Source organism: Scyliorhinus canicula, chromosome 3 (assembly GCF_902713615.1).
Source record: "Scyliorhinus canicula chromosome 3, sScyCan1.1, whole genome shotgun sequence".
NCBI classification, from domain to species: Eukaryota; Metazoa; Chordata; class Chondrichthyes; order Carcharhiniformes; family Scyliorhinidae; genus Scyliorhinus; species Scyliorhinus canicula.
Genome location: NC_052148.1, coordinates 169548256 through 169570141, shown reverse-complemented (window position 1 = coordinate 169570141; position 21886 = coordinate 169548256). Strand labels below are relative to the sequence as shown.

At 43.9% G+C, this 21886-nt stretch overlaps 1 protein-coding gene across 2 annotated transcripts in view; it reads left to right on the top strand.

Annotated features, from left to right (window-relative positions):
- Positions 1–20664, top strand: part of LOC119963113 (N-acylethanolamine-hydrolyzing acid amidase-like) — a 35619-nt gene extending 14955 nt beyond the window's left edge. For both annotated transcript variants that reach the window (XM_038791715.1, XM_038791717.1), the window contains exons 5-11: positions 1533–1609; positions 2192–2364; positions 4096–4158; positions 4275–4341; positions 9251–9279; positions 19855–19949; positions 20035–20664. In XM_038791715.1, coding sequence (XP_038647643.1) covers positions 1533–1609; positions 2192–2364; positions 4096–4158; positions 4275–4341; positions 9251–9279; positions 19855–19924 — 479 coding nt within the window. In that variant the 3' untranslated portion in view covers positions 19925–19949; positions 20035–20664. The remainder of the gene's footprint in view (positions 1–1532; positions 1610–2191; positions 2365–4095; positions 4159–4274; positions 4342–9250; positions 9280–19854; positions 19950–20034) is intronic.
- Positions 20665–21886: the final 1222 nt, after the last annotated feature.

The window sequence follows — 21886 nt, the reverse complement described above, 5'->3', positions numbered from 1 at the left end:
GTATGGGGAGAGCGCAGGAGTATGGCATTGAGATAGCGGATCAGCAATGATTATTTTGAATGGTGGAGCAGGCTCGAAGGGCCGAATGGCCTACTCCTATTTTCCAAATTTTAGAAAGACAAAGGCAGCAGATGGATGGGAAAACCAATACCTTGAAATTCACCCTCCAAGCCACACACCATCCTTTTTGTTTTATAAATTTAGAGTACCCAATTCATCTTTTTTCCAATTAAGGGACAATTTAGCATGGCCGATACACCTAGCCTGCACATCTTTGGGTTGTGGGGTGAAACCCACGCAGACACGGGGAGAATGTGCAAACTCCACATGGACAGTGACCTAGAGTTGGGATCGAACCTGGGACTGCGGCACCGTGAGGCAGATGTGCTAACCATTGCACCACCATGCTGCCTTGGCCACTGACCATCCTGACTTGGAAATATATCGCCGTTCCTTCACTGTCACTGGGTCAAAATCACGGAACTCTCTCCCTAACAACACTCAGGGCGCGCGCCTACACCACATGGATTGCTGCTGTTCAAAAAGGCAGCTCACAACGACCTTCTCGAGGGCAATTAGGGATGGGATACCAATGCTGGCCTAGGGATGGACTGGGATCGTACCCGGGTCCTCAGCACTGGGAGGCAGCAGTGCTAACATTGCACCACCGTGTCGGTGAATCTATGCTTAACCATTTGGTTACCTTAAAGACCTTTTTGTACCACAGAACTCAAAACTGCAAACAGGAGTCTTTCCTAACTGATGTAGCCATATCTACTTTTATATTCTAGAGACCTCTGTGCTTGAATGACTTATGTGTTTAGAACAGTTTTGTTCCAAGGGAAAAAATAATAAAAAAACAGCAGTTTATATTTATATAACGCATCGAACATAATACATCATCACAAATTGATTCACAGGAGCATTATAAAACAGAATTTGACACTGAGCCATATAAGGGATATTAGGCAAGATGACCAAAATCTTGGTAAAAGATGTAGGTTTTGAGATGTTTTTACAACACTCTATTCATTTGGAGCAGCTAATATCACAATTATCTGGCCCCTGTGGATGTGTCTGGGTTAGCCAGGATTACATTAGATATTTCTAAATGTTATTTGTGGAGCTGTTTTTGATATCTTGTGAACATTAACCCCCACATCCCTCCGCTTTTCCATATCATCTTATCTTTTCCTATTTCAAATATAATTGTTACCTTTTTATTTAAAAAGATACTGGCTTGCACTGACCAAACAGCCTCGGAGTAGAATCCTGTGCCGCATCAGTGCCCAGTTTCACGCCTTTTGCACTCTATCAGATGCTTATATTGGATTTTATTTTAGTACTTGGTTGAGGGTAATTATAGGAGCACGGAACAAGTTATGTAATTGTAGAGACGTCCTGGGATAAATCTCTTTCAATTTGCCTGCACTTCAGTATGTATTAGTTTGTTATACCAAATGTATGGTTCAAATGGGACTCCATTGTGCAGAATGCAGAGGTTTGTAATCATATTTGTCTTTTGGTTAAAGTTAGAGGAGACTGGTGGGAAACTATGATCGCTGCTCTTTTGAAAAGAGATCCTCCTCCCAGCTGGCTGATTAGAGATGTAAGTCATTTTGGTTTTCATTTCTGTCTGTGTTTTGTTTATTAGCTAGCTTATGCATACCATGGTCACATGAAAACAGTAATACCAACAGTCAGATAAGCGGCTTAATGATGTTCCTTGAGGGATAAATATCGGCTAGGACACCAAGAAAACTCCCTTACTCTCCTGCGAACGGTACCGTGGGATCTTCTGCGTCCATGTGAGGGGGCAGACAGGACTTAATATTTCACTTGAAAGAGGGGGGGGGGGGGGTGGATTTGCCATTCCGGGACATATACAGCATAATAATAAAGTCACAGAAGATGGTTGAATTGAATGTTTTTAAACAATGACTTGTGTTTTAGGAATCAATTATTTTAATGTCGAGTTTACATTTTAGACTTCTCAAGTAGTCAACTCACAAATTGGTCCATGCTTCAGGACTTGCCGTAAACCCAGAAGGAGTTTTGAAAGGCAGAATCACCTATAGTCAGAAGGAAGTGTTGGGTCAAGAGTTTGGTGGAGAAACAAAGTAAATTGGCAGTAAAAGGGGAATTGACAAATTCCAAAGTAATAAAAAAACAATTTTTCTCATTCCCTCAGACTCTCCTAGAAGCTGAGGATTTTCAATCAGCTTTGATCAAGTTGTCCAAGTCTCCAATCACTGCCAATGTATACTACATTTTAGGTGGAGTTAAACCAACTGAAGGTGTGATTATATCAAGAAATCTCAATGGACCAGTTGACATCTGGCCTTTAATGCCTAAGAAAGGACAGTAAGTAGCAAATATACAAATAATGCTCCTACTTAAATTGTTTAAACCAGTGAAAAATACCCACGAGCAATATGTAATGTTTTTGATCTCTAATGCTTCCTAAAAGTAAATGTTAGAGATTGCATGTTTTGTGAAGATTGTTTTTAATTGATTAATTGACAAAATTATTTTAATAGGGATTGGAATTAAGTGGGTAAAAATGTGTTAACATATTTCACTGGAATTAATACTCCACATTCAATGTGTCAAATGTTGAAACCTATCAGTATTGAGGAATGACGAATGCTTGCATCAGGGTTATGTATTTCATTGCACAGTCTCCTGCCAATGCAAGATGGCCACCCATACCTGATTGTGGCTGCACAGAAATACAATGATGTCACGCCGGTGGGACAGGGGACGAGGGATTGAGTGGACATCAAATTTTGAGAATTTAATCCCCGCCACCCCCCATGGAAAAACGCCAGCAAGAGATTCCGGGCTGTGTGATGGGTGGGAAAGGTCCCAGTAAAGGCTGCAGCCTAGGAGCAGTGAAACGAATGTTGTGGCTGGAGGGAGGAGCGCGATTGGGAGTAAGATTGAGGTTGTGTTGGTGATGGGGAGTTCACAGGCTTTACAGGTCAGCTTCACAGCTGTCAGGAGCAATCTCTTTCATATTTCACAATTTTCTGGGCTGCTCTGTGAAACATGATTCTAAACGCAAAGTATGATTTTATTTAGCATCATACATTGAAGCTGAAACAATGGATTGAGTTAGGGTCACAGCAATTACATTTTTCTAAATCAACTTTACTATTACATTTAATATTACATTAAATGCCTAACCTAGTATTTCCCTTTCTTAATTTTATACAAGAAATATGTTTCACGGGCAGCACAGTGGCGCAGTGGTTAGCATTGCTGCCTACGGCACTGAGGACCTGGGTTCGAATCCTGGCCCTGGGTCACTGTCTGTGAGGAGTTTGCACATTCTCCCCGTGTCTGCATGGGTTTCGCCCCCACAACCCAAAGATGTGCAGGTTAGGTGGATTGGCCACGTTAAATTGCCCCTTAATTGGAAAAAATAATTGGGTACTCTAAATCTATTTTTAAATTTTTTTTGAAAAGAAATATGTTTCACACTGGCTCAAGTTAAAACCCAAAGGCAGTCAAATAAATCAAGGCCTCCTAGCTTCTGGGCCACAGCCCTGCCCCATGTTCCTGAACCCACCCCCCACCCCCCTAGAGTATGACATTAAAACAACATGAATGGTGTTGGGAACAGACACAGCCATTTCATTGTTCTGGTTGAAGCATAAATCTTGCAATGAGGGCTATGTAGATAATTCTATGACCATATTCTGTTCCTAGGCAGGTGTATTGCTTTTGTTTTTATTCACCTTAATCTTAAGTGCATATGGGTGGAACGGTAGCACTGTTGCTTCACAGCACCAGGGACCCGGGTTCGATTCCTGACATGGGTCACTGTCTGTGCGGAGTCTGCGCGTTCTCCTCATGTCTGTATGGGTTTCCTCCGGGTGCTCTGGTTTCCTCCCACAACTCCCGAAAGACGTGCTTGTTAGGTGAATTGGACATTCTGAATTCTCCCTCAGTGTACCCGAACGGGCGCCGGAATGTGGCGACTAGAGGGTTTACACAGTAACTTCATTGCAGTGTTAATGTAAGCCTACTTGTGACACTAATAAAGATTATTATATTGTGGTTAGTTTTGCATTTTCTTCATTTACTTAGGTGGTACAGAGTGGAGACAAATTATGATCACTGGAAACCTCCACCCCCATACGATGACCGAAGGTGAACATTCTAAGGCCTTTAAATCTGCACAATTGCTTGTATATGACAAAAATTGGAACTTACAATTCTGTTTTATATACTGCTTTAGTCTTTATATGTTGCATTCTTTTCGTTAGAACACCAGCTAACCACGCCCTCAATGCCACAGGGCAAAAGAACATCAATCTGCCAACACTGTTGAAGGTGAGCACCTCAATTCTGCTACTGAATTTGTTTTATTGGCAAATGTACCATCTGGAATTATCATTAAAGATAATGTGTAAATGTCTGTTGAAGGAGAAAGAAAGTAGAAGAGGGACAAGGAGAGTACTTGTGCCAACTGCTCTCCTGTCTGCATGAATTTCTTCATGATTTTTTTTTTTACCCATTCTTTCTCTATGAAAAGCTTTAACTGCATGCTGACTGTTCCACAAGCACATCTGGTACTTTATCCAAGTTATGGCGAACTTCAGATTCAAAATTGATATAAACATTTTAATTGACTTTTCCCATGCGGATGTCCCTGGAAAGATGGGCATTTTGTAAATATAAATTTAGAGTACCCAATTCATTTTTTCCAATTAAGGGGCAATTTAGCGTGGCCTATCCACCTACCCTGCACATCTTTGGGTTGTGGGGGCAAAACTCACGCAGACACGGGGAGAATGTGCAAACTCCACACGGACAGTGACCTAGGGCCGGGATCAAACCTGGGACCTTGGCGCCAGGAGGCAGCAGTTCTAATCACTGCGCCACCATGCTGCCCGAAAGATGGGCATTTATTGCCTGTCCCTCATTGCCCTGAGAAAGTGGTGGTGGGCCTTCTTTTTTTTAATGTATTTTACTGTAAACATATTCAAAAATACAAAAACACAAATCAGTAACATCAATGCCCCACAGCTCACAGTTTGTACAATTCTTCCCCCTTTTTGCCCCCCCCCACCCCCCCCCCCCCCCCCCCGAGACAAACAATTCCTCAAATATTGTCATGAACAGTCCCCACTGTATCTCAAAGCCTTCCATTGATCCCCTCAACTCGAACTTGATCTTTTCCAGCCGAAGAAAGTCATATAAGTCCCCCCAGCCAGGTCACTACCCCCAGTGGCGCTGCAGACCACCAATCCAACAATTCATTGGCTCTCCTCCATCAGCTCCGTCATTTCCGATACCCCAAAGATTGCCACCATTGGGTCCGGCCTGATCTCCACCCCCACAGCCTTCGATAGTGCCCCGAACATCGCATCCCAATATTTCTCCAATATTTAACAGCCCTAGAATACGTGCATAGGATTCACTGATCCTCACCCACACTTCTCACACTCGTGTACCGCCCCCTGAAGGACCCACTCATCCTCGCCCGGGTCATATGCGCGCTGCGCACCACGTTGAATTGAATCAAGCTCAACCTCACACGCAAGGAGGTCGAATTCACCCTATGCATCACCTCATTCCACACTTCCCATCCTATCTTTCCCCCCCCCCCAGCTCCTCCCATTTATTCTTGATCCTCACCACCTGTGCCCCCCCTTGCTCCCCCAACCAACCATATATATCTGCAATCCTGCTCTCCCCCTCCACATCCTGGAGCAACAACTGTTCCAGCAGGGTGTACTCGGGCAGCTTGGGAATCCCTCTCCATTCCTGGTCGACCTTCGTCTCAAAATGGTATAGCAGTTTGATATAAATGAGTGGTTTTCCAGGCCGCGGGGTAGTTACGAGTAATGTACGTGGCACTGGGTGGTCGGTTAGCTCAGTTGTTTGAATGGCTGATTTGTGATGCTGAGCGACGCCAACAGCATGCCTTCAATTCTCCAGCGGCTGAGGTAACCACAAAGATCCCACATTCTCAACCTTGTCCCTGGTCTGAGGTGTGGTGATCATCTAGTCAGTGCTCTCTCTCTCAAAGGGAGAGCAACCTAAGGTCCTCTGGGACTATGGTGACTTTCACATGGCACTGAAGTCATATATAGCCCACACCAGATAAGGATGACAAATTTCCTTCCCTAAACGACTTCAGTGACCAGTTTCGGTCACTTATATTGCCACCTTCTCTGAATCATTATTCCTGGCCGCTGGATTGCTTGTCCAGTAACATAAATGTCAAAACTATCTGTCCACATTGTAATGTAACAAGGTTTGTGCAATAGACATCAGGATCAGAACACTGACCAATTTATTTTACCCTTTCACCAGATTTTGCTAAAACCAATTGTGGCACTTTTGTAAGTAACCCATTTGGAATCATCCAAAAGCACAAGCTTTGTTTTTCTTTATTTGTTCATGGGATGTGGGCGTTGCTGGCGTGGTCAGCATTTGTTGCCCATCCCTGAGAGCATTTAAGAGTCAACAACATTGCTGTGGGTCTAGAGTCGCTTGTAGGCCAGACCAGGTAAAGATGACAGATTTCCTTCCCTAAGTGACATTAGTAACCAGATGGTTTCATCAATAATTGACAATGGTCGTCATTAGATCTTTAATTCCAGATTTGTATTGAATTCAAATTCCACCATTTGCCCTGGTGGGATTTGAACCCATGAGCATTACCCTGGGTCCCTGGCTTACTAGTCCAGTGACAATGCCACTATGCCACTGCCTCCCCAGTGATATTAGCCAAATAAAGAAATTGTTGTCACTTTAATAAAGCTACATATTTGATTTCTCAAATATTTCCACTCTGAGGCGGAATTCTAAAAAGAGGTTCAGAAAAAAGCTATTTTTTCAAAAACAAAGAGTCTTCTAGCTGAACACTGGATGGCCACACCCTGCTCTGCAGCAGCTCAAACACAGAAGAGCTTTGCTTCAAGACTTTCCCCCACAGCTGTCATTCAGTTAAACACCCTTCCTTAAATACCTCTTTCATCTCTGGTTTCATTGTTCTCAAACACCAATTTAAACTCAACTTCTCCAAATATAAAAATCTTTCATGCTTTTTATTTTGCCTCTACATTTAGGTTAATAAAATGTAATATACCCTTTGCTGTAAGATGCAAATGTTCCTTGTCACCTCTGAGCTCCCTTTTGAAATTCGACTGCTGTAAAACCAAGTTTCCCACTTACTTCATGTGGTGAATGTAACTTAGTAATTCACACTGTATTCACCAATACCATTGTAAGCGCAGTAGCGTTATCCGACCACTAGGGGGAGTCGCTCTGGGAATGCTCAGGAGTTTGTACAGGGCTCCACCCTTGGCTCCGCCCACGACTCCTCCCCCTGGACTTCTGTAAAAATACCCTTGTCCAGAGACAGCCTGCAGTTCATCGAGACTTCAACGGGTAACAGGCTGGCTCTGTAGTAAGTAGATTAAAACCACTGTTCATATCTTAAAGCACGTGTCTAGTGAATTGATGGTTCCATCACTTCACAATGCAAATTTTAGGTCCAGCTTATTTACTTGTAACTCAAACTCACCATAACCTCGCATTGCAAATGCAACCACCTAACACCTTTCAGCTCTTGGACCTCACAGACAACTTGTCTCTTGTAGCCTTCTCTCTGTTTAATTGAACCTGAACGCACGCCCACACACAACTTTCTTTCCCAACACAGAATTCCAACATATTCCTCGCCCTCCTCCAAAACATCATCTCTCATCACACTCCATTTCCATTATGCACAACACGACCCAATCAGACACCTTCCCTGAAGGTTTATTCCCACTATAACCTCTTAATTCGCTTCTGCATGCCTCCAATTCTAGCTTTGCTTCCTGGATGCAAACAGGAAATACACAGCATGCTGATTCACCTCCTCCCACACAATTGCCCAGAGCTCTGTGTGAAACAACTACTGTATTCAATATTTATGGTATGGTTCTCTCTACATTGAGGAAAACTAAATGAAAATTTGGTAACTGCACTGCTGAACAGCTCTGTTCTGTGCAACGTTGTGCTACCATTAATTCCACCTCTCTGTCATTCTAACTTCACATACTGTATTAACAAAGCTCAACGGAAGCTTCAAGAAAAGCATTTCATCTTTTTACAGGTTACTCGGAGGACTCGTGATGCTTTCTTAAATAACTTCAGGAACGGGATTCTCCGACTCCCAGCCGGGTGGGAGAATCGCCGGGGATCGGCGTGAATCCCGATCCCACCGTCCTCCTTATCCTCCCACCCCTCCAAAAATTGCCCCGGCGTGAGTCACGCCGCCCGCCTCGGAGAATGTCGGGGTCCGGTGTGACTCAATGGGCCCCGGGGCTGCCCGAATTCTCCAGCCCGTGATAGGCCGAAGTTCCACCAGTTCTTTGCCGGTCCTGCCGGCGTAAATTAGAGTAGGTCCCTTACCGGCGGGAGCTGGCGGCGCGGGCGGGCTGTGGGGTTCTTGGGGGTCGCGGGGGGATTTGGCTCCAGGAGGTGCCCCCACGGTGGGCCCACGGCCGGGGCTCACCGATCCGCGGGCGGGCCTGTGCCGTGGGGGCACTCTATTGTTCCGCACCGGAGGCCATGGTCCTCCGCCATTCCCAGTGCGGAAGCGATTCCCTCTGCGCATGTGTAGGGATGCCGCCATCACGCACTGGCGCTCCCGCGCATGCACCAACTCATGCTGGCCGGTGGAGGCCCTTCGGCACCAGTTGGCGTGGCGCCAAGCCCCTTTCCTGCCGGCCGGCAGGCCACCAACCATTCCGGGCGGGCCTAGTCTCTGAAGGTGCGGAGGATTCCGCCCTTTTGGGGTGGCCCGACGCCGGAGTGGGTCATGCCACTCCGTCCCGCTGGGACCCCCACCCCACCGGGTACGGGAGAATCCTGCCCCAGGTTTTTGCTTTCTTCTTTGTGCCACTTTTAATTTCACAGCCCAAGTCCGTCATTTCCATAGTGAATTGCCCATCATTATTTTTTTAATGTCTTAATGCTACAGTCTATTACTTGACACCAGTCATTTGCTGCATCATTTCATTCATAGCTTGTTCTGGTTTTTTTTTCTAATGTAATGTGCTCTTCCCTTTTATCAGGTGGTTTTAATATGCCTGGCCACCTCCTTGTTTATTTTGGTTCTGAAGGATCAGTATCCAAAATGGTAGCTTATTGGTGTTGCCCATGGATACCAACTAACCTGCTTTCTATTTTTGTTTCAATTGTCCAGCATTTTGTTAATAGTGTCTTATTTATATTATAGGTTCTCTCTATTAAACCAGTATTAAATAAGTAAGTATTCCGTTGAAATGCATATTTTTAAACATAATAGATTTGGTGAATATTAAAGACAACTCTGCCCAAATTACTTTACAAATTTGCTGTAACACTGAAAAGCTTTCAAAAATATAATCTTCTAACCTTTTGCATATTGTTTATAGTCATAGAAAATGGAGTTTTGCATACACAGAACTATTTGGGTAGAGCATAGTGTATGGATGCTTGAGTTAAGAGTTGAGCATTTTCGGCTCTAGTTTGGAGGGGAGGGTGAAAGCTGATCTGGCAAGGTGGGTTAGTCTCTCTCTGTCGCTGGCGGGTCGGGTAGAGGCGATTAAAATGAATGTGTTGCCGCGATTTTTGTTTATTTTTCAATGCCTGCCAATCTTTCTGCCAAAGAAATTTTTTACAGAGATTGAAGGAATGATTACCTCGTTCATATAGGGAAGGAAGGTGGCCAGAGTTAGAAAGGTGCTGCAACAGAGAGGAAGGCGTTGGGGGGGGGGAGACCTGCTGGAATTCTTAACTCTTGAGAAGGTGAAGTTTGAACTGAGGGGAAGGATGGAGGGGTTCTATAATTCATGGGCGTTATTCATTATGGACTTTTAAGAATTGGATGGCATTGAACATTAGGGTGGGTGTTGGGGGGTTGCGGGGGTTGAGTATGTTGATGTGGGGGTTGTGTATGTTGATGGTGACTGTGGGTGAATCCTGATTCTTTTTTATTTGATGTTTATGTTGACATGTGGTTTGTTGTTTGGGGGTTGGTGTGAGGATGGGATTGTTGTTGAGAAGGGGATTGACATTGTATTTGTTACCGCTGATGGTTGGTGGGTGTAAATTTTGAAGAAAATGTGAAAAAGGAGAATTAAAAATATATATCTTTTGAAAAGCACTTTCGGCAATGACTGAATGCAAGTGGTAAATATTTATTGCTAATTCATGTTATATATAAAATTGATCCTTAGTGTCCAAAAGGTTAGGTGGGGTTATTGTGTTACGGGGATATGTTGGGGGAGTGGGTCTAGGTAGGGTGCTCTTCTGGAGGTTCAGTGCAGACTCGATGGGCCGAATGGCCTCCTTCTGTACTGTGGGGATTCCAAGTGTATGTATGTGTTGTAGCGATATTTTGAAAAAGAACATGCGATTTGCAACCTCCCCATTTTGCGACCTTTAAGACTTATCTGGATAGGCACATGAACAGATGGGGTATAGAAGGATACAGGCGGTTGGTCTAGATAGGACCCTTGATCCGCGCAAGCTTGGCGGGCCGAAGGGCCTGTTCCTGTGTTGTATTCTTTATTCACTCAATGAAATTGGCGACTCATGTTGGCTCCTTTCACCGCTGCATCAAACAATATCAGCACCCACCATCTCCAACCAAGAAGAAGGTGAGAATCAGAAGAGAGCAGAAAGGGAGAACCAAAAGGAAGCATAAGGGTGTGCAGTTGATAAAGAGAAAGATAGAAAAAACAGATTAACGACATTCTCTAATTTGCTATACTATCATTGGTAATATACTGAAACCTTGCTTCAGGGCATATTTTCTGTCAGTGTTTCATGGTTAATTCACATGTTCACATTTGTACAGCACTAGCACCTCCCATTTTAACTGGCTACATTGGTTACACTGTAATTACACCTCTTCCCCCAAGTGAATGATTACCAGAAAATAAAGATGAGGGATAAAATCCGTGAATGTCTTTTTGCAACAAGGAATTATAAAAGAGAAGGAAATTTGACAATAGAACAAATTTTAAAGCTTTGTACCTGAGCATTCAGAACAAAATTAATGAATTAATGGTGCAAATAGAGACAAAAGGGTATGATTTGGTGGTGATTACTGAGACAAGGGGCGGGACTCTCCGAATCCCTACCGGGTCGGAGAATTGCTGGGGGTCGGCGTCAATCCCGTCCCCGCCGTCTCCCGAAGTCTCCGGCACCAGAGATTCGGCAGGGGCGGGAATCGCGCTGCGCCTGTCGGCGGGTCCCCCCCCTCGGCGATTCTCCGGCCCGCGATGGTCCGAAGTCCCGCCGCTGTTATGCTGGTCCTGCCAGCGTGAATCAAGCCACCTACCTTCACGGCGGGACCAAGCGGCGCGGGCGGGCTCTGGGGTCCTGGGGGGTGCCCCCACAGTGGCCTGGCCCGTGAGTGGGGCCCACCGGTCGGCAGGCGGGCCTATGCCATGGGGGCATTCTTTTCCTTCCGCCTTCACCATAGTCTTCACGATGGCGGAGGCGGAAGTGACCCCCTCCCCTGCGCATCCGCGGGGATGGTGTCAGCAGCCGCTGACGCTCCGGCGCATGCGCGGATTTCCGCCGGCCGGCGAAGCCCCTTCGGCCCCGGCTGGTGTGGCGCCAAAGGCCGTTCCCGCTGGCCGGTGGGGCGCCATCCACTCCGGCGCGGGCCTAGCCCCTCAAGGTTAGGACTCGGCTCCTAAAAGTGCGGAGACCTCCGCACCTTTGAGGCGGCTCGACGCCGGAGTGGTTCACGCCACTCCATCCCGCCGGGACTCCCCGCCCCGCCGGGTAGGGGAGAATCCCGCCCAAGGTTACACGGAGACAAGTTTATGAATTGAATATCCAAGGGTACTCAGTATTTCAGAATAATAGACTGAAAGGAAAAGGAGGTGGTGTAGCTGTGTTGGTGAAGAAAGGATTCAGTGCTGTAATGAGAAATAAGCACTGGAGATCAAGATGTGGAATCAGTCTGGGTAGAAATAAGAAATAGCAAAGGGAAGAAGTCCCTGGCAGGAGTAATCTATAGGTCCCCAAACAGTAGTTCAGCAGTGGGGCACAGTCTCAACCAGTAAATGCAAGGGGCTTGTAAGAAAGGTATGGCAATAATCATGGGTGATTTTAATATGCACACAGACTGGATTAATCAAATTGGCAAGGGTAGCCTCGAGGGAGAGTTCATTGAATGAATTAGAGATTGTTTCTTGGAGCAATATGTTGTGGAGCCAAGCTACTCTGGATTTGGTATTGTGTAATAGAATCATAGAATTTACAGTGCAGAAGGAGGCCATTCAGCCCATCGAGTCTGCACCAGCTCTTGGAAAGAGCACCCTACCCAAGGTCAACAACTCCACCCTATCCCCATAACCCAGTAACCCCACCCAACCCAACACTAAGGGCAATTTTGGACACTAAGGGCAATTTATCATGGCCAATCCACCTAACCTGCACATCTTTGGACTGTGGGAGGAAACTGGAGCACCCGGAGGAAACCCACGCACACACGGGGAGGATGTGCAGACTCCGCACAGACAGTGACCCAAGCCGGAATCGAACGTGGGACCCTGGAGCTGTGAAGCGATTGTGCTAACCACAATGCTACCATGCTGCCCGTGCTGAGGGATGAATTGATGACCCCATAGTTAAGGATCCTCTAGGGCAGGGGTGGGCAAACTACGGCCCGACAAAGGTTTTTATGCGGCCCGCCAATGAGGTGCCCGGAATCATAACCGGCATTTTTGAAAAGCCGCCGGGGAAAAGCTGCTGAAGTAAATGCGCTTATTCAATAAGCGCATTTACTTCAGCGGCTTTTCCCTGGCGGCTTTTCAAAAATGCCGGTTATGATTCCGGGCACCTCATTGACGGGCCGCATAAAAACGCGCGTAGTGGGGTGGATGAGTGGGGCTGTCTCATTGGTCGGTTTAGTTGGGTGTGCGACCAATAGGAGTCCAGGTTACAAACAATAAGCCTTATTATTGTTTGTAACCTGGACTCCTATTGGTCGCACACCCAACTAAACCGACCAATAAGGCAGCCCCACTCATCCACCCCACTACGCGCGTTTTTATCGTTGACTCGGCTAGGCTGTGCTTCTGTCAGTGTTAAGGATCAGCACAAGCAACTTGACACCTGATTTCAACAAACTGGTAAATGACTGCAGTCAGATGCATCATTCTCATTGACATTGTTCTGTTACTTACTGAGTTACTTTGTTTTTCAAATAAATGTGCTTTTTTTTCTTTAAAGACCTTTTATTTTGGCTATTTAAAATATTAATTATTTTACTTAATATACTATGCGGCCCTTTAAAATTGTGAATTTCTGAATGTGGCCCTTGCACGGAAATGTTTGCCCACCCCTGCTCTAGGGAATAGCGACCATAGGATGATAGATTCAAAATTCAGTTTGGGAGCGAGAAAGTGCAATCCCAATCTAGTGGTCTGGAATTAAACAAAGGTAATTGCATAGGCATGAAGTTAGATTTGACCCGATTAGAGTGGGCAGGAAGGCTAAGAGGTAGGAGAGCTGATGAGCAGTGGCAGCTGTTTAAGGAGATTCTCAATTCCTCGCAACTAAAATATATTTCAGAGAGGAAGAAAGACGTTAAGAGGGGTAATAAAACATCCATGGCTAAGCAATGAGGTTACGAACAATATAAAGACAAAAACTAAGGTATACCAAGTTGCGAAGGCCAGTGGCAGGCTGAAAGTGTGGAAAACGTTCGAGCATAAACAAAGGGTTACTAAAAAGTAAAAAAAAGAGCTAAGGTAAATTATGAAAGAAAGCTAGCGCAAAATGTCAAAAAGGAAAGCAAAAGCTTCTATAAAATACATAAAAGGGAAGATAGTTGCAAAAGTGAATGTTGGTCCCTTGAATGATGAAACCAGAGAGTTAATAGTGGAGAACACAGAAATGGCGGAGATGCTAAGTCAATATTTTGCCTCAGTTGTCATGGTGAAGGACACTAGTACTATCGCTATAGGAAAAGGTAATTCAGAGGTAATAGAAAGGGTGGAACAGCATCAATAGGGAAACAGTACTCAACAAACTATTGGGATTGAAGGCAGACAAGTCCCCAGGGGCTGATGGCCTACATCCTAGGGTGGTAAAGGAAGTGGCAGCAAAGATAGTGGATCCATTGGTTATAATCTAAAATTCCTTGGACTAGGGAAAGGTTCAATCAATTGGGAAAATGCTGATTCAAAAAGGGAGGCAGAATGTAAAAAATTACAGACCAGTTAGTTTAACATCTGTTGTTGGGAAATTGTTAGAATTCATTATTAAGGAAGTAATATCAGGACATTTTGAAAATCTAAACGCAATCCATCAGAATCAGCATGGTTTTATGAAGGGTAAATCATGTTTGACTAATTTGCTAGGGTTTTTCACAAAAGTGTAACAAGCCAAGTAGATAATGGGGATCCTGTAGATGTAGCATACCTGGACTTCCAGAAGGCGTTTGATAAGGTGCTGCGCAGAAAGTTAATACGCAAGATTCTGGACGGGTGTGTTCATGGTCTTAGCCAGGTTAGTGGAGCAGGAGGTGGTCCCGGACCATTTGGTGATGATATTTGGGGTTTCAGAAAAGCCGGAGCTCATGGAGAGGAGGAAGGCTGATGTCTTGGCCTTCGCCTCTCTGATTGCATGGCGGCGAATTTTGCTGGAGTGGCGGTCGGCATCGCCACCGGGGGTAGCGGCCTGGTTGGGTGATCTATACTACTTCCTGCGATTAGAGAAGATGAAGAGCTTTGACAAAGAGTCATCGGATTCGAAACATTAGCTCTTTTCTCTCTCTATAGATGCTGCCATACCTGCTGAGATTTTCCAGCGTTTTCTCTTTCAGTGGAGAAGACAAAATATGAGTTGTGGAGCTCTTCAGGGGGGGGTTTGAGGAAAGGTGGGGGACGTTTGTGACTGTGTTTGAGGGACTGTTTGTCACAGGGAAGGGGGGGTGAAAAAGGGGAAAAATTTGTACAGACCGTATAGTTGATTGTTGGGAAGTATGTTTCCCGTGGTATTTATTCGCTGTAACCTGTTTTGATACATGTTTGTAACAAAATACATTGAAAAAAGTAAGAAGGTTAATGCACAAGGTTAGATCACATGGGGTTAGGCATAATTTGTTAGCTTGGATAGAAGACTGGCTGACAGACAGAAGACAGAGTATCGGGATACATGGGTCTTGTACTGGGTGGAAAGATGTAACTAGTGGGGTTTGGTTTTTAGGCCCCAATTATTTATTATTTATATTAGCGATTTGGATACAGTGATAGAAGGTTCTATGGCCAAATTTGCAGATGTCACAAAAATAGGTGGGACAGTAAGTTGCAATGAGGAAATAAGAAACTTACAAATGGATATAGATGATCAGGTGAGTGGGTCAAAATGTAGCAGATGGCGTTTAACGTGGATAAGTGTGAGATCATCCATTTTGGTCAGAAAAATGGGAAGGCAACATATTATCTAAATGGGGAGAGACTTTGAGGTGCTCCAGTGCAAAGGGACCTGGATGTCCTCATTCATGAGTCACAGTAAACTAGCATGCATGTACAGCAGGTAATAAAGAAAGTGAGTGGAATGTTGGCATTTATTGCAAAAGGAAAAGAGTTTAAAAGAGGGAAGTGTTGTTACAACTGTACAAGGCATTGGACACCTGGAGTATTGTGCACAGTTTTGGTCCCCCCTTATTTGAGGAAAGATGAAGTGGCATTGGAGGCAGTTCAGAGGAGGTTCATTAGATTGATTCCAGAGATGAGAGGTTTGTCTTATGAAGAGAGATTGAACAGTTTAGACCTATGCTCTCTGGAGTTTAGAAGAATGAGGCAAGATCAATTTGAGATATACAAGATGCTAAAAGGTATGGATAAAGTAGACGTGGAGCGGATGCTTCCTCTTGTAGGGCATTCTAGAACGAGAGGTCATAGTCTCAGGATAAGGAGTAGCAAATTTAAAACAGAGTTAAAGCGAAACTACTTCGCCCAAAGGGTTGTGAATCTGTGGAATTTGCCACTGCAGAGTGCGGTAGATGCTGGGATAGTGAGTAAATTTAAGGAGAAGTTAGACAGATTTTTAATTAGTTATGGATTGAAGGGTTATTGAGAACAGGCAGGACGGTAGAGTTGAGGCCATGATGAGATGAACCATTGTCGTATTGAAGCTGGAGAAGGCTAGAGAGGCTACATTGCCTGCTCCTGCTCTTAGGTCTTATGTTTTTATGTTCTAAAAAAGAACAATTCTGTCTAATTCCACCTTCTAGCTCTTGGTCTGTAGCCCTGTAGGTAACCGCACCTCAAGCACAAATCTGGTGTTCTTTATTAATATAGGGGGATTTCTTGATTAATAAGGGGATATGGGGTTATGGGGAAAAGGCAGGAGAATGGGGATGAGAAACATATCAGCCATGATCGAATGACCGAGCCAACGTGATGGGCTGAATGGCATAATTCTGCTACTATACCTTACGGTTGTATGAAGCTGCAACACGTGGCAAGAGAGTGGAATTACAGTGTGGTAAGTTTACATGGCCCGGGGCAGCACGGTGGCGCAGTGGCTTAGCCCTGCTGCCTCACGGCGCCGAGGTCCCAGGTTCGATCCTGGCTCTGGGTCACTGACCGTGTGGAGTTTGCACATTCTCCCCGTGTTTGTGTGGGTTGTGTCCCCACAACCCAAAGATGTGCAGACTTGGTGGATTGGCCATGCTATATTGCCCCTTAATTGGAAAAAATGAATTGGGTACTCTTAAATTTATTTGAAAATAAGTTTACATTGCCAGTTCCCACTGTAGACATGGACGTCCAAATTTATAATGAAAATAAGGACTGAACACATGATTTTGAAGAGGGAACTGAATTCTATCTGCAGTCTTGATCGAATTGGTCCCAGCTTCGAATCACACTGAAGACTACATCTGCAATGTCACAAGGGATCAATTAATACCTTGATGAGAACTAATGGTGAGGGAGAAATCATTTAACCACTGCTACCACATTAAGAAGCTGCAAGTTTTAAATGGCGACTCTTCCCAAAACCGCTTTGCATAGTGTTTTGCATAGAAATCCTAATGGACTTGGTTCTAGGGTCTTGAAAGAAGCACCTCATGAAATATTTGATACATTGGTTTTAATTTTCCAGAGTTCCTTAGATTCAGGGAAGGTTCCATTGGATTGTAAAGGAACAAATATAACCTCTTTATGTAAAAAGGAGGGAGACAGAAAGCAAGAAAATACAGGCCAGTTAGCCTCCCATCTCTCATGGGGAAAATATTCAAAGCTATTATTAAGAATGCTATAACAGGGCATTTATAAATGCTTAAGGCGCTTTCTGTTCTTAGTATTTTCTGTTATTGATGTTTTGTGAAAATTTGAATGAAAATTATTATTTTTTTAAATAAATAAAATGCTTAAGGCAATCAGGCAGAGTCAACATTGTTTTGTGAAAGGGAAATCATGTTTAACCAATCTCTTGGAATTCTTTGAGGAAGTAACCTGTGCTGTGGATAAAGGGGAACCTGTAGATGTACTGTACTTAGATTTCCAGAAGGCAATTGAAAAAGGTTATTGCGGAAAATAAAAGCTCATGTTATAGAGGTAACATATTGGCTTGGATAGAAGATTTGCTGGCTAACAGGAAGCAGAGAGTAGGCATAAATAGATATTTTCAGGTTGATGATTGTAACAAATGGTTGCCGCAGAGATCAGTGGTGGGGCCTCAACTATACAACTTATACAAATGGCTTGGATGAAGGGAAGGTTACCACATTTTCTGATGACACAAAGATAGGTAGGAAAATTTTAATTTTCAAGTAAATTTCGAAGAGAACATAAGGAGGCTACAAAAAGTATATAGATAGGTTAAATGAGTCTGGCAAATGGAGTATAATGTGGGAAAATGGGAAATTGTCCATTCTGGCAGGACAAATGGTGCAAGATTGAAGACCTCTGAGCTGCAGAGGGATCTGGGTGTCCTCGTGCATGATTCACAAAAGGTTAGTATGCAGGTACAGCAAGGAAGAAAGCCAATAAAATGTTACCATTACAAGAGGAATTTAATATAAAAGTAGGGAGGTCATGTTTCAGTTATATAGGGCACTACTGAGACCACATTTGGAGTATTGTGTACAGTATCAGTCGCCTTATTTTAAAAAAATGTAAATATGCGGGAAGCAGTTCAGAAAAGATTTACCCAGGGCAGCACGGTGGCGCAGAGGGTTAGCCCTGCTGCCTCACGGCGCCAAGGTCCCATCTGGGTGACTGTCTGTGAGGAGTTTGCACATTCTCCCCGTGTTTGCATGGGTTTCGCCCTCACAACCCAAAAGATGTGCAGGGTAGGTGGATTGGCCATGCTAAATTGCCCCTTAATTGGAAAAAATGAATTGGGTACTCTAAATTTAAAATAAAATAAAAAGATTTACCAGACAAATACTGGAATGAATGGGGTTGTCTTATGAGGAAAGGTGAAACAGACTAGGATTGCATCCCCTAGAGTTTACAAGAGTAAGAGGCGGCTCGATTGAAACATACAATATCCTTACCGGTGGAAGTGGAGAGGATGTTTCCTCTTGTTGGGGAATCTAGAATCAAGGGTCACTGTTGAAAAATAAAGGGGTCATCTATTTAAAACGGAAATGAGGTGCCGTTCTTTCACTCAGAGGGTCCCGAGCCTTTGGAACTTTCTTCCTGAAAAGGTGGTTGAAGCAGAGTCTTTGAATATTGTTTCGGGATAGGTGGAGAACTTTCTGGTAGGTAAGGAGATGGTAGGTTATCAGGAGTAGGTGAAGTGTAGATTTGAGGCTATTATCAGATCATCCCACAGTCCAAAGATGTGCAGGTTAGGTGGATTGGCTATGCTGAATTGCCCTTGGGTTAGATAGGGTTGCAGGGTTACGGGGATAGGGTGGAGGTCTGGGCTTAAGTAGGGTGCTCTTTCCAAGAGCCGGTGCAGACTTGATGGGCTGAATGGCCTCCCTCTGTACTGTAAATTCTATGATTCATCTTCGATATTATTAAATGGCTCAAGGGCTGAATGGCCTACATCAGCTCCTTGTTCACATGTTCGTACAACATTGTAATTATTAGGGCGGTACAGTGATGTTGTGTTTAGCTCTGCTGCCTCATGGCGCCAAGGACCAGGGTTCGATCCAGGCCCTGGGTCACTCGCCATGTGGAGTTTTTATATTCTCCCCGTGCCTGCGTGGGTCTCACCCCCACAACACAATGATGTGCAGGGTAGGTGAATTGGCCATGCTAAGATTGCCCCTTAATTAGAAAAAAAAAGAATTGGGCACTTTAAATTTTAAAAAACGTATTGTATCTAAGTGATTTTAGGATGCAACATCCTGTGCAATAGTCTTTATAAAAACAAAAACAAAAATCCCTAATTATTATCGCGTCTGTGAACTGAGGGGCTGGTTTAGCTCACCAGGCTAAATCGCTGGCTTTTAAAGCAGACCAAGCAGGCCAACAGCACAGTTTGATTCCCGTACCAGCCTCCCTGGACAGGTGCTGGAATGTGGCGACTAGGGGCTTTTCACAGTAACTTCATTGAAGCCTACTCGTGACAATAAGTGATTTTCATTTCATTTTAAGGGGCTGGTTTAGCTCACTCGGCTAAATCGCTGGCTTTTAAAGCAGACCAAGCAGGTCAACAGCACGGTTCGATTCCCGTACCAACCTCCCTGGACAGGTGCTGGAATGTGGCGACTAGGGGCTTTCACAGTAACTTCATTGAAGCCTACTCGTGACAATAAGCGATTTTCATTTTTCATTTTCAACTGGATATTGTGTTGTAGTCATTAAGGGTACAATAAGATGAATTCACCTGTTGATGTTTTCTAAAATAATGCTTACATTTTAGTTTCACTGTCTATACCACATTAATGTGTGCTGCTAAGCCGGATGACTACAAGACATTAGTTTGGACCTAATTTGGAAAGACTAATTTGGAAGTCGGTGAGTAAAGATCAGATCTAATTTAATTTTGGAAATTCTTTGCAAATACACCTGTGTATTTTAATCTTTATATTATTATTCATAGGCCAACAGTAACAGTCAAAAATGTCACTTTGCTGCCCTGAATTAGAAGACAAAGCAATCAAGAAATATTGGGAGTGTTACTTGTCAGTTATTCTGCTTAATGTGATGCTCCTTTACAAATGTTGTACATGGATACATTTTGAGTTTAATCTGCTTTCTGCTGAACCTTTTCTGAAACATTTGGCTTGGAAAGTTAACAGAAACTCCTAGATTTCAAGTTAAGTTCCTAGCAATTTTATGATCCAAAAGATTTCAATTTTTATTTTTTGATATGACTGAAATGTTGTCAAGTTCATTGAATAATATTTCAATTTACAGACATTTATGTAGTAGATTAGGATTTAAATGTTAACGCTACCTACCTGATTACTGATGGCAATTCACTGTATCAATAAAGCCAGTTCATCTGGAAGATGTAAACAATTCTATAAACAGATTTGAATAAATAGGAATGTCTAAAGATGTAAAAATTTCTACAAACCGTTTTGAATAAATCTGAATGTCTAAAGAATGCTACATTTATTGTGAACATGCTAATTCCTACAAGATGTGCAGGTCATAAATCTAACAAAAAACGTTGCTTGAAAAATAAGTGAAACTATTTCGAATAAAATTTTAGATGCACTATAAATTTAAGTTCATTTTTTTTTAAGAAATTCTTTTTTTTTCTCAAAAGTGATTTACAGAAGAACAATCATTGCAATATCCAGTTTGACATTACAGGTGGACAGTTAACATACTGAATGCTACCTGCTGATGGACACCGCTTTATTAGCCAATTCACTCAAGGCCGCACTGATCTTGTTGAACTTGTCGTCCAACTTTGGTTCTGGCTGCCATGTAATTGCAACTTTTTAAAAAGCAAGAGTGGGGTGGAATGGTGGCACAGTGGTTAGCACTGCTGCCTCACTGTGCCGAGGATCTGGGTTCGATCCCGGCCCCGGGTCACTGTCTGTGTGGAGATTGCACATTCTCCCTGTGTCTGCGTGGGTTTCACCCTCACAACCCAAAACCCAAAGATGTGGAGGGTAGGTGGATAGGTCATGTTAAATTGCCCCTTAATTGTAAAAATTAAAAAACAAAGCAAGAATGGTGGCAGACAAGCTAGCAACTAACAGATGGAGACGGTACCATGAATGATGCGGTGATGCATACAGGTGTGACAAGTACAGGGGTAACTTTACTTGGTGTTCTCCCAGGGCCTCCTCCATTATAGATTCCAGCATATGGCCGACTTGGTTCGTTTCACGTGAGATTCACTGGACACAACAAAGGTTGTTGGTGTTAATATCATCATAGCTAAAATGTTAAATGCTTCTGAACCAGAGCTACCCACTCTCCTTGCCAGGCTTCTCCAGCTGTGAAAGTGGTATTTACCTGAAAATATAGAAATGTGCCATCCACAGAACAAGTCAGGTCTACAAGATTATGAGTGGCATGGACAGAGTGGATAGTCAGGTGCTCTTTCCGAGGGCAGGAGAGTTAAGCATGAGGCGACATAGGTTGAAAGTGGGTAGGAAAAATTTAGAACAGATGTGCGAGGCAAGTTCTTTATACAAAGGGTGGTAAATATTTGGAACGCGCTGCCTGGGGAGATGGTGGGAGCAGGTATGACAGCGGCATTTAAGGGGCATCTTTCTAGACAAATATATGAATAGGTGGGAATGGAAGGATACTGACTCTGTAAGTGCATATAGTTTTAGTTTGGGCAGGTACCATGGTCGGTACAGGCTTGGAGGGCCGAAGGGCCTGTTCCTGTGCTGTATTGTTCTTTGTACTTAAAACTCTAATCAAGCTGACTATACCCTAAGTGCCTTCTCGCAATCATCAATAAAATAAGGTAAAGAGTCATC